Source organism: Equus asinus, chromosome X (genome assembly GCF_041296235.1).
Source record: "Equus asinus isolate D_3611 breed Donkey chromosome X, EquAss-T2T_v2, whole genome shotgun sequence".
Lineage (NCBI taxonomy): Eukaryota > Metazoa > Chordata > Mammalia > Perissodactyla > Equidae > Equus > Equus asinus.
In genome coordinates, this window is record NC_091820.1 from 38,827,508 (window position 1) to 38,839,874 (window position 12,367).

The 12,367-nt window shown below is 55.1% G+C and overlaps 1 protein-coding gene across 8 annotated transcripts in view; it reads left to right on the top strand.

The window, feature by feature from the left end:
• FOXP3 (forkhead box P3) overlaps nt 1–12,329 on the top strand; it is an 18,598-nt gene extending 6,269 nt beyond the window's left edge. For 5 of the 8 annotated variants that reach the window (XM_070502166.1, XM_044763292.2, XM_070502165.1 and 2 more), the window contains 11 exons: nt 5,322–5,550; nt 6,076–6,180; nt 6,271–6,409; nt 6,814–6,901; nt 6,971–7,075; nt 7,959–8,046; nt 8,231–8,311; nt 9,053–9,203; nt 9,863–9,942; nt 11,223–11,324; nt 11,527–12,329. In XM_070502166.1, the coding sequence (XP_070358267.1) occupies nt 5,344–5,550; nt 6,076–6,180; nt 6,271–6,409; nt 6,814–6,901; nt 6,971–7,075; nt 7,959–8,046; nt 8,231–8,311; nt 9,053–9,203; nt 9,863–9,942; nt 11,223–11,324; nt 11,527–11,676 (1,296 nt within the window). In that variant the 5' untranslated portion in view covers nt 5,322–5,343 and the 3' untranslated portion in view covers nt 11,677–12,329. Of the gene's footprint in view, nt 4,525–5,321; nt 5,551–6,075; nt 6,181–6,270; nt 6,410–6,813; nt 6,902–6,970; nt 7,076–7,958; nt 8,047–8,230; nt 8,312–9,052; nt 9,204–9,862; nt 9,943–11,222; nt 11,325–11,526 lie in introns of all 8 variants that reach the window. The other 3 variants (XM_044763294.2, XM_070502164.1, XM_044763293.2) reach the window with 2 other exon arrangements.
• The last annotated feature ends 38 nt before the right edge of the window (nt 12,330–12,367 follow it).

The window sequence follows — 12,367 nt, forward strand, 5'->3', positions numbered from 1 at the left end:
TTTTAAGGTTTCTGACCCTCTCTGCAAATTGCTCTTCCAAAAGGTTGTCCTGTTTTATGCTCCTTCTACTCAAGCTAACCCTGGGTGGGTATTATCATTTTTTAATCCCTTCTCAACATAACAGGTAAGAAAAAATATTACATTGTGGAAACTTGAATTCTTTGATTACTTATATTGTTTATTGACCATATGTGCTTTTTTTTAGTTGTCTGATCATGTCCGTAGTCCTAATAAGGTGTTCATATTTTTTCTTATTGATTTGTCACAGCTCTTTATTTAGAAAAGATATTAACCTTCCATCAGCCATACATATATAGCAAATATTTTCCCCCAATTCATCATTTGCTTTTTGTATTTGTTTACGGTGTTTGTGATGCTTATGATGTTTTTATATAGTCAAATAGGTTAGTCTTTTCTTCTGTGGTTACTGTCTCTGGTTTTGTGCTTAGAAAGTCTTTTCCCACTTGAAAATGAGATAAATGTTCACCCCTGTTGGCTTCTGATCTCTTTTATGGCTTCATTTTTTCCATTTAGTGTAGAGGTTAAGAGTGTGGGTACTGGAGCCAGACTGTCTGGGACAAACCCAGCCTACCCCAAGCCATCTGTGTGATTTTTAGCCAGGCATTTAACCTCTCTGTACCTCCATTTCCTCATATGTACTTGATGCTTATAATAGTACCTACTTCAAAGGGTGGTTATAAGGATTAAATCTATTAACCATGTTAAGTGCTTAGCATAGGGCCTGGCATACAATAAACCCAAGATCAGTATTAGATATTATTATTTATCTCTTTAATAGATCTGAAATTTATTTTAAGGTATATGATGATGGTGACATTTCGAACTGGGCAGGGAGGGGTTGGTGGGAAAATGGACTGATTATTCATTCAATAACTTTATTTTTCCCTTAATTATCCCAGAAACATTTGTTTAACACTCTATCCTCCACCATCCCCCAGTTTGAAATGCCACATTCATCACAAACGCGATTGAGCTTTCTATTCTGCTCTGTCCCTCAATGTCTGTTCTTGTACCAGGGCCACACTGCTTGGCTGATTGTTGCTTTGCAATACAATGTAGTACCCGTCTGCCAGCCAGCCGGCTGAGGCCCCAGGCATCTTGCCCTTTGTTGTTCCTCGTTATTTCAGGCAGCATCAGTTCTTCCAGCCAAAGACCATCGACTATTCTTATTTGGGGCCTCTCTCTCTCTGTCTCTCTCTGTCTCTCCCCCACCCTCCTCTCTACTTGTGGTGTTGTTTCTGTCTCTCTTGTTCTTTCTCTGTTTCCCTCATCTCTGTCTCCCACTTTGTGTGTACTTCTATGACTTTCTGCTCCTATGAGTCCCTCTCCACCGCTCCCCCGTTACTCTGTCTCTCCTTCTCTCAGCGTCTCTCTCATTCTCTTTGTCACTCTGTGTGTCTATCTCTGTCCCACCTCATGTCTATCCCATCCCTGTCTCTCTTGTTCTCTGTGTCTCTCTGTTCCCCTATGTCTATCTCTCTCTATTTCTGTCTCTCTTTGACTCTATGTATCCCTGTCTCTCAGCCAGTCCCCTGGATAGAGGGGCAGTTGTCAACTTGAAGCCCTGCAGACATCTAACAACTCACCCAGACGCAGAGCCGAAGGGCCCTGGCCCTCATCTACTCCACACCTCTCCCCTCCCCAGCGTACAGAGGGGCAAACTGAGGCCCAGAGATGGATGTGAGGGCCTCTCCCAAGGCCTCACAGAGATACAGTGGCAGAGTTGAGACCCAAGCTCAGACCTGAGGATTCTTGGTGGGACCCTGGCTCTGTCTCTCTCCCTGTTGTGGGCCTCAGTTTATGCCTCAGGCCCCATGAGGGAGGCTTCTGCCTTCTCACAGGTTGGACCCTCACTCGGGCAGGAGGATCCACGGTCATGGTCTGCGGCCCAGCCTCACAAGAGCTAGGCTGGGTGCGGTCCCAGGGCCCCATGGGTTAGGAGGCCTCGTGGCCAGAGGGCGGTGATACTGGAGGGACATAAGTCAGTCAGTCTGGCTGTGGGTCTGGCTGTGGACAGAGCTCAGCTGTGTCCCCAGAGCTGGCATTGGTCCCTGAAAACCTCCATCCCAGGGCCCCTCCAGAGAGCCTGGTGGTGGGCTCTCTACCGGCAAAAGCCAGGGCTTTTCCTGCTCCCTGCCACGAGGCCCTAGCTGAAGGCACGCCAGCCTCTACCTCCCCGTGCTTCCCTCCCCATCTCTGGCGGAGTGGCTGTGAGTTTGGGAATATTGTCCCAGAATAGACAGGGAGACCGAGGCCCTGCAGGTGTCCATTTGCCGATCACTAGCGTTTTGCTAAGTGTCTCATGTGCATTAACTTTGGAAGATGGGTACCATTACAATCCCAAAGCACAAATGAGCCTGAGGAGAGTTGCAGCTAGTGAGTGGCAGAGCCTGCCCCCAGGGTGGAGAAAGTAGAAGGCTTCTGACCCTCCTGCCTTCACAGAACTTATGAGGAAGGCTGAGGGCAGGCTTGCTGCAATTCCAGGCCTGGTAGGCACGAGGCACTATGAGTAGTGAGCCTCCTGTCCTTCAGGGAGTTCCAGTGAGTTTGGACACCAGGGACATTGGCCTTCACTAGTGAGAAGTTGGACCCACGGGCCCCACAGAATCTGTGGGTTTGAGATTCTGGGATCCTTTGAATCTAAGAAATAACGTTCTATGATTCTGAGCTTCTGGCCTAGTACAATTTGAAGACCCTGAGGGTCCCAGTATCTGTGGGGTCTGCATGGCACTCCCTAAGCATCAAACCTTGGGTATCTCCATGGCCCAAGAAGGGCCAGGTCTACAGGGCCCAGGGCTTGTCATGGTGGCCAGATGGACGTCACTCACCACATCCGCCAGCACCCACATCACCCCACCTGGGCCAAGCTGGCTGCAGGACGGGCCAGCCAATTCTCGGAACGAAACCTGTGGGGTGGGGTGTCTGCCCCTTTCTCTTCCTCCTTGGTGCCGATGAAGCCCAGCGCATCCGGCCGCCATGACGTCAATGGCGGAAAAATCTGGGGAAGTCGGGGGCTGTGACAACAGGGCCCAGATGCAGACCCCGATAGGAAAACACAATCTGTGTCCCAGAAACATCCTCCATGCAGCTTCTGAGAAACAGTCAGAAAGGGACGCCCCAACAGACAGTGCAGGAAGCCGGCTGCCCAGCCCAGCCCTCCAGGTACCCCACCACCAGACAGACCATATCCACGTCCCCTTTCTGAGAATGTATCTGTGCTTCCCTGAGTCAGGCTGTTCCAGATGTGTTTGGGGAGGACGTTTCTTATAAGCTCTCGCCAAGTGTCCAGGCAGCTTCAGAAGTGACCACAGGCCAGACATGTGGGCCAGGCTACAGTGATGGAAAACATCCACTCACTCACCCAAATCCATCTTACTTTACTCAGACCTCTGTAACAAAGTGCCACAAACCAGGGGGCTTAAACAACAGAAATTTATTGTCTCACAGTTCTGGAGGCCAGAAGTCCTAGATCAAGATGTCAGCAGGGCTGGTTTCTTCTAGTGCCACGAGAGAGAATCTGTCCGTGCCTCTCTCCTAGCTTCTGATGGTTTGCTGGCAATCGGACATTCCTTGGCTTGTAGAAGCATCACCCCGGTCTCTACCTTCATTCATTCACTCACCTCCTCACAGTCACCGACATTCTCTCAGGCCCTTGTTCTAAGCCTCCATAGATGCGGGCTCCCCCCGAGAGACTGAGGTTAATACCTGGATTCTCACACCCTCCTCCCTCAGCACCACAGCTCTGACAACCCCATGAGCTGCCAGCAAAGAAAGGAAGGAGCGTTGATCCCCCAGAACCCTCCTTGTGCTCCCCCAGGCTGCTATCAGCAGCTGTGTTTCCAACTCAGTGCAGTGGGGTGAGGTGGGGTGGGGAGTTACGCACGCGCGCGCGCACACACACACACAGCCCCATAGCAGATGGCTTGTGAAATGTGCACACACGCACGCTTTCTGGGGAAAGAAGTGGAGCTCTCAAGTCACCATGGGACTGTGCAGCTGGATGTTCCCTTCAATAAAATGGAGGTTGGATTAAGCAGTCCCTTCCATCTCTAGCTGGGGATTACAGGATTCGGAGAAAGCGAAGCCCTGCCCAATGGGGAGTGTAAGGTTCTGGGGCTCAGCAGAGGGGCCTGGAGCCATTATGGAGGGCTGTCTGGATAGGGGAAGAGGAAGAGCAGGCATTCCAGGCAGAGCAAATAGCATGAGCAAATAGCATGAGTCAGGCTTGGGGAGCAGAGATTGGGGTGAACTCTGGTGTAGGCTGAGTCGAGGAGCTCCCACAGGCCCTGGCTCAAGAGCCTGTCTCTCTTCCTCTCTGGCACCTGCCATGCCAGCTCTGTGCAGGGCAGGAGCCCAGCAATGAGCAGACCCTGCCCCCATCTGAGCTCCCGACTCCTGCACTCAGCTGCCCACTTGGCATTTCCAACCACATGTTTAACACCAGACTCTTCATGTCCCTCTGCACGTGGATCATCACGCCCAACTCTGCTCCCCCCATCTCAGGTAATGTCAGCTCTGTCCTTCCAGCTGTTCAGGCTAATACCCAAAAGTCACCTTGACCCTCCCTCTCTCACCCCCCACATCCAAGCTGCCAGCAAATTCTCCTCCACCTTCAAAACACTCAGAATCCACCCGCTTCTCACCACCTCCACTGCCGCCATCCTGGTCTGTGCCACCACCGTCGCTTGCCTGGACTGTTGCGTAGTGTCCTCACCAGTACCCCAGCTCCTGCCCTCGCCCTCCTAGAGTCTGTCCCGCTCACGGCAGCCCAAGGGAACTTTTGAGTCCATGCCCCTCTCCACTCCCAGATATGCCCAAGTCACTGAGGTAAAAGAATGCCACCAGGAGAGTCAGAGACCAGCCCCAGCAGAATCAGCAAAGGTTGTGTGGCCCGTGCAGGGTACAGGGAGGACCAGATGGCTGAGGCTTGGAGACAGGCCTCAAGTGGTGGGGGAGAAGAGCTGAGACCCGCTCTGGCTGAGGCCGTGCAAACCACCCTGAATTCCCGACTGCCCTCATGGAGGACACATCCCACTAGGGCTGGACCCGCATGCGCAGGCAAGCCATGTGCTGGACCTGTGCACGTCTCCACGTGGGGCATGCATGGAGAAACACACATCCCTGTATTCCTGACATCAATGTGTGTGTGTGCAGGACTCGAGCTGGGGGTCCAGCTGTGGGGCCCTTTGGGACATGCCCCAGCCAATGCCTGCTCTGATCAGAGGGGGTATCCAAGTGGTTGAGTATTTCTCACCCCTCCCCCAGCACATGTGTAACTCCTTCCCCTTATGTCCCCACAGCCTGCCCTCGGACAAGGACCCAATGCCCAACTCCAGGCCAGCCAAGCCCTCAGCCCCTTCCTTGGCGCTCGGCCCATCCCCAGGAACTTCGCCCAGCTGGAGAGCTGCACCAAAGGCCTCGGACCTGCTGGGGGCCAAGGGCCCAGGGGCAGCCTTCCAGGGTCGGGACCTCCGAGGTGGGGCCCATGCCTCCTCCTCCTTGAACCCCGTGCCACCATCGCAGCTGCAGGTGAGGCCCAGGGCCCAGGATGGGGCAGGCAGGGTGGGGTACCTGGGCCTACAGGTGCCGACCTTTACTGTGGCACTGGGCGGGGGGCCCGGCTGGGGCACAGGAAGTGGTTTTCTGGGTCCCAGGCAAGTCTGTGACTTATGCAGATGTCACAGGGCCAAGAAAGTCCCCACTTAGCAGGTCTCAGAGATTCGAGGCTCTCCTCGACCTCCCAATCCCTGTCTCAGGAGAGGAGACCCTTTCATGGTCCCGCGGGCACGGCCATGTGTCCCCATCCCCATGTGACAGAGGAGAGGACTGGGGCCCAAGGAGGTGAGGTGACAGGGTTGAGGCCAGCTCTGCCACATACTAGCTGTTTAATCTTGAAAAAATCAGTCGATCTCTCTGAGCCTCAGTTTCCACATATGTAAAATGAGGATGGTCATAGTACCTGCCACATGGGGTTGTGGTGAGGAGTGGATGAATTAGCCATGTAGAACAGTGAGGAGGAAGATGGCATCTCACCTGCCTGCCTTCTCCCCCCAGCTGCCCACAGTGCCTCTAGTCATGGTGGCACCCTCCGGAGCACGGCTGGGTCCCTCACCCCACTTGCAGGCACTCCTCCAGGACAGGCCACACTTCATGCACCAGGTACTGACCCTGAATGGGCAGGGAGGATGGAGCAGATGGGAGAACTGGTGAGGGGGGCCAGGCTGAACCATGGCCCACATGTGCCCCCAGCTCTCAACGGTGGACACCCATGCCCGGACCCCAGTGCTGCAGGTGCGCCCACTGGACAGCCCAGCTATGATCAGCCTTCCACCACCCACTGCTGCCACCGGGGTCTTCTCCCTCAAGGCCCGGCCCGGCCTGCCACCTGGTAACACCACACCCCGCAGCTCCACAGAACCCCAGAGCCCCGAGTCCTTGCACGGGAGCAGTGTAGGCTGCTGAATCGTGGCCCTCAGGAGGTCAGAGGCGTCAGTTCTTATCATCTTGGAAACTCCAACCTCCAAAAAATGTCAGGCTCAGAACCTTAAAGATGCAGAATGTCAAACTCACAGAACTGCAGATCTTTGCAAAGTTAGTCAAAATGTCAGCACTAACAAATGGCAGTCTTTGAACTGCTCCACCAGAAGCCTTGGACGTTAGGGACAACAGAGCCCCCTGGGAGTCAGGGCCTGCGAGGCTCACGGGGGTGGGAAACTAAAAAGGATAGGCCTTGTGAACTGAGCTCCAGAGCCTGGCCCACAGTCCCCAGAAGTGCCCTGTCCCCACCTGCAGGGATCAACGTGGCCAGTGTGGAATGGGTGTCCAGGGAACCAGCACTGCTCTGCACCTTCCCAAGCCCCAGTGCACCCAGGAAAGACAGGTGAGCGGGCAGGGCTGGGAAGGACTCCCACCCTGCCATCCCCGCCCCTGACACCCTCTGTCCCCCCAGCACCCTTTCGACCATGCCCCAGGGCTCTTACTCACTGCTGGCAAATGGCGTCTGCAAGTGGCCTGGATGCGAGAAGGTCTTCGAGGAGCCAGAGGACTTCCTCAAGTGAGTGGGCTAAGCCCATTCCAGTCTGGGGGAGTCCCCAGTTTGTGGGAGATCTGGGGTGCAGGTCTCCACTCAGGCCTCATTCCGATAGGTAGTAAAATGAAAGAGGCAAAAGCTGAGACTGCAGGTTCAAATCCCTGCTCTATCACTCACCGGCTGTGTGACCTCAGGCAAGTTACTTAGCTTCTCTGGTCCTCGGTTTACTCATCTGTATACTGGGGCATAATAATAGAGGTGTACTATTATTTACCTCCATTTTACAGACAAAGAAACTGGGGCCAAAGAGGCTAAGTGTCTTGATCAAGATCACCCTGTTCCTAAGCAACAGAGCTGGGATTTGAACCCAGGCAGCCAGGCTCTAGAATCCGCATTCCTAACTGCTTTGCCCTGCTACCCCTCATGCCAACAAACCAGCCTGATTTTACTGATCCCCAAAGTCCCAACTCCTCACAATGGCTGTTGCTGCCTCCCCTCAGCCCCATTATACACACACACACACACACACACACACACACACACACACACACCCCTTCTCCAACCACACCCAACTATCAGTGTCACCACCAGGCCTTTGCACAGGCTGTCCCCTCTACCTGGAATGCCTTTCCTACCTGGCCCACTCTCAGCTCACCACCCTTCCCACAACATCTCCAACACCCTGGCCAGGCTCACGTGGCAAGCTCAGGCCTGGCACACAGTAGACGTCAAGTAGCATGTGTTGAAGGAATGACAGGTGCAAGAGGGAGACCAAGGTAGAGAGAGGGGAGGGAGGCTGAGACTCTGAGGAGGGACCTCCCAGAGGGTCAGGCCCTCCCCACTCAGAACACTGAGCCAAGAGGCCAGGCCCACCGTGGTCACCTGCTTGGAATCTTCCCCTCCTCAGGCACTGCCAGGCGGACCATCTCCTGGATGAGAAGGGCAGGGCGCAGTGTCTCCTCCAGAGGGAGGTGGTGCAGTCTCTGGAGCAGCAGGTGACATGGTGGGGGGAGATGGTGAACCTCATGTCCACCCTGTGCCAGGAGCCAAGCTCCTCCAGGATGGGGGCTGGCATAAAGGAAGGGAGGGGGCAGGGCACTCCCAGGGAAGGCCATGGCCTGGGCAAAGATGTGGCAGACAAGGCCAAGCTGAGGCCTCACTTTGTGCCTGTCCTCACAGCTGGTGCTGGAGAAGGAGAAGCTGGGCGCTATGCAGGCCCACCTGGCTGGGAAGATGGCCCTGACCAAGGCTCCGTCTGCGGTGAGCCACCCCAGGCCCGTGGGTGGCACAGACTACTGGGGGGCAGGGGAGGGGCCCTGCAGGGGGCAGGGGACCTATCCTTGCACCTAGACCTGGGAATCTGTCCCCCTCCACTTACAAACCCTCTGACCCTAAGATCCCGAAACAATGCGATTTTGACTTTTCAAAGCAATAGCAAATAGCCAAAGACACTGAATGTAGATCATGCGCCGTTGGCAGGACCAGCTACATAACTCGCAGGACCCAGTGCAAAATGAAAATGCAGGCCTCAGATTTCAAGATAAGGTCCGCAGAGCATTAAACAAAGTGCAGGGCCCTGTGCGACTGCACAGGTCACACGCCCACGAAGCCAGCCTGGGGGCCAGGCACCACTGCTGAGCACTTGGCTCATGTTAACTTATTTAATCCTCGTGAGGCCACCATGAGGTAGGTATTATTATCGCCCCTAGTTCGCAGACGAGCAAAATGGAGGCCAGGGAGGCTTCGGTGATTTTGCCAAGGTCACAGTTGGGTAGTAGAGGAGCCAAGTTCGGCCCCAGCTCATGGCCCCAGCACCGGTGCACTCACACGCTAGTGTCCACACCCACACTCTAATAAATATGGCTTGTGCTGCTTCATGGGATTCCACATCAGACTGGAATTGAGAGCAGGGCAACCCGGCTTTTAAAAACACTTTACTTATTTAAAATTAAAGTGGAAAGTTTAAGCCTCTGGGTCACCAGCTTCTCCCTTCTCACTCAGGCATCATCTGACAAGGGCTCCTGCCGCCTCGCAGCCACTGGCACTCCAGGCACCGCTGTCCCAGCCTGGCCCAGCCCCCAGGAGGCCCCAGATGGCCTGTTTGCTGTGCGGAGGCACCTCTGGGGCAGCCACGGAAACAGCACATTCCCGGGTAAGGCTGGTCCGTGCACTACGTCGTGCCCCCCGAGCCCCTAATGGGCACTGGGAGTGAGGGGTGGACAGAAAGGAGCTCCATACTGCTCTTCCCCACCACTGCCACCCAGCCTTTGGGAACAACACATCTGCTTGCAAAAGCTTCCTCTCAGGATTTCCATGGCCTGCAAGGCCCCATTATGGTCTCAGCTGTCTCCCCTGGGGATTGGGGCTCACTTACTCTGGGCTTCAGCTATTCCATTTGGCCATCAGAAGGGAGGGAACTAGCTAAGTAATTCCCAGGGATTCTCCCTTCCTTCCCCCAGGAAAAGTGGGGTGATTCACCCGAGCTCATGAGTCTCCTACTGCCTGCAAGGCCTACGCTATTGGCTTAACAGGGATCAGGACCCTTGAGTGTCATCCTGGCTCTGCCACTTAACCAGTTACATCCCTTTGGTGTGCAAGTTACTTCACTTCTTCTAAACCTCAGGGAAAACAAGCCCCATTTTGCTGGAAGGGGTGCAGAGTAAATGATACAATTTATGTCAAGTGCTCAGCAAACAGTACCCGTGATCAAGGGTGGGATTTCAGGCGTGCAGACAGGATGCTGTAGAGTGGAGGGCGGGGGAGGGAGCAAGGAGCTCCCGGATGGGGCCTGATTCTCCCCGCCCACCCCAGCAGAGTTCTTCCACAACATGGACTACTTCAAGTTCCACAACATGCGGCCCCCTTTCACCTATGCCACTCTCATCCGCTGGGTAAGCAGGGCAGCTCAGGATGAGGAGAAGGAAGAGAAAGAAGGGGTGGGGGGGGACCTGCCTCCCAAACTCCCACCTACCCCGCCCCCGCTGAGCACCCCCAGGGCGGGCTCCTTCATGAACAAACCCGTAACTTCAGATGTGATCCCCCGTGCTGGCTTCACCCGAGACCTACCCTTGAACCCAAACCGAAACCACCATTCAGGCCAGTGCAAGCCAAATTCTGGCCCTAAACCCACCCCTTTCCTGATGTCCATCTCAACCCCATACTTAACCCTCTCCCAGACCTATAAATAGCCCAAAAACGAACCTCATTTCTTCCCCTGGCCCTAAACCCACCCCAGGTATTATCCTAACTCCTTCCCCAGCCCCGACATACCCCACTATGTCAACACATCCCCCAGCGGGACTCCATCCCTAACCCCTTCCTTGTAACACCTGGCCTTTAACCTCACCCCATCCCAACTCCTTCATCTGAATCTCCCTAATGCCTTCCCAGAACCATCACTAGAGCCTGCCCGGACCTTCATCCTAGGCCTACACGATGCCACAGATTCCCCTACCAAGGCCCATCCTGACCCAAAACCTCATGGCAGCCGTAATCGCTGACCCTGGATTTAACCCCATTCTTAAATCCAAACAAATCCAATGCCCTGACTGACCCTTGGCCTCACTCCACACCTAGCCCTAGCCATGCCCCTTAATGACTACACACAGCTAACTTCCACTTCGCCACAGCTAACTTCATTATTGACCCTGAACCTAACCACATCCTTGACACATAAAGTAGCTAGATAACTAGGCCCATCTCTGACTCCTGACCTAATGCCATCCCATCCCTCGACCCTCAACTCACCCCAGTCCATCCCTAGCCTGACCTTTAACCAATCCCTTCCCTCACCTTGAACTCTGCCTGGTCCTTTACCCCTTCCAAATCCTTAACTTCATCCCACTCCTGGCCCTTAACTTCCCAAACCCTGAAATGTCACCCCTACAAAGAACCCCAACTCCAACTCTATCCCAGACCTGTAACCTAACTCCAGCGCCAACCCTTAACCAGACCCCACTCCAACCTCAACCCTGATCCTTTACCTAACCCCCTCCTGCCCCCATCTTCACCCCACTTCTAACCCTGTCTCTGACCCCACACCATCTCCCTCTCTCCCTTCCCCTGCCCCCACAATTCCACCCCATGTCAGATGGCCCAGGGTGGGCCACTGCCCCTCTCAGCCCAACTTTGGGAGAGCGGCTCCCCTTACCCCACACCCCCTAACCCCCAGGCCATCCTGGAGGCTCCTGAGAAGCAGCGGACACTCAACGAGATCTATCACTGGTTCACACGCATGTTCGCCTTCTTCAGAAACCACCCTGCCACCTGGAAGGTGAGCTCCTCTGGAAGTGGCAGTGGCTGGGAGGGCCTCAGATGCCACCAGGGTGCTGGGCCAAGCCAGGTGGGCCTGGGGCTGGGCTTGTAGGCATGTTGGGAGGGGGCAGGAGGTCGGGTTTTGGTGAGGACTGCTGACCTCAGAGCATGACTGCCCGCCCGCTCCCCCCGCCCCCGGCCGGCTGGCCCTCCCTCCACAGAATGCCATCCGCCACAACCTGAGCCTGCACAAGTGCTTCGTGCGGGTGGAGAGTGAGAAGGGGGCTGTGTGGACCGTGGATGAGTTCGAGTTCCGCAAGAAGAGGAGCCAGAGGCCCAGCAGGTGTTCCAACCCCACACCTGGCCCCTGACCTCGAAACCAAGGAAAGAAGGAAGGAAGGACAGGGGCCAAATTGGGGGATGGAAGTGGCAGGGGGCAGGGGTGATAGGCCCTGGACCTGCCCGCAGGGACCAAGAAGTGAGGTGCACACTGTCTTGCCTGCCGGGGACCCCGCTCCCCAGCTGACCACCCTCCTGGATCATATGCTCTGCACCAAGGCTGCTCAGAGGGGCCCCAGCCCTACACCCCTGGCCCAGCCTCCTGCGATGGGCTCTCCAGCCAAAATGAGCTTTCACAACCAACCACACACACAGCCTGCCTCAGTCACTCTCACAGATGACCTTGGGGCTGGAAAAGACACACAGATGGTCACAATCCTGTCGCTTGGACTCAATACAAACCCCAAAACACAAAGAGCCTGCCTTGGTACACTCAGATGACCTCAAATCTGCATAATCACACAGACAATCACGCCTGAACACAGTCTTGTCAACCCACATACCCCAAAGCACACACCCCCAGCCAGCCTCTGGGCCCACAGGTGCAGTGTCACACAGGCCATGCCCAGACACCCGTGCAGAAGCAGCCTCAGTACCTACAGGATCTCAGGTCCCAGAAAGCCATGCAGACACATACCAGTCACGCACGGTCTCAAGCAGCTCCTAACACATATGCTCAGTCACACGGCCCTTGAGAACTCACCTGTGCATCTTGCACACACG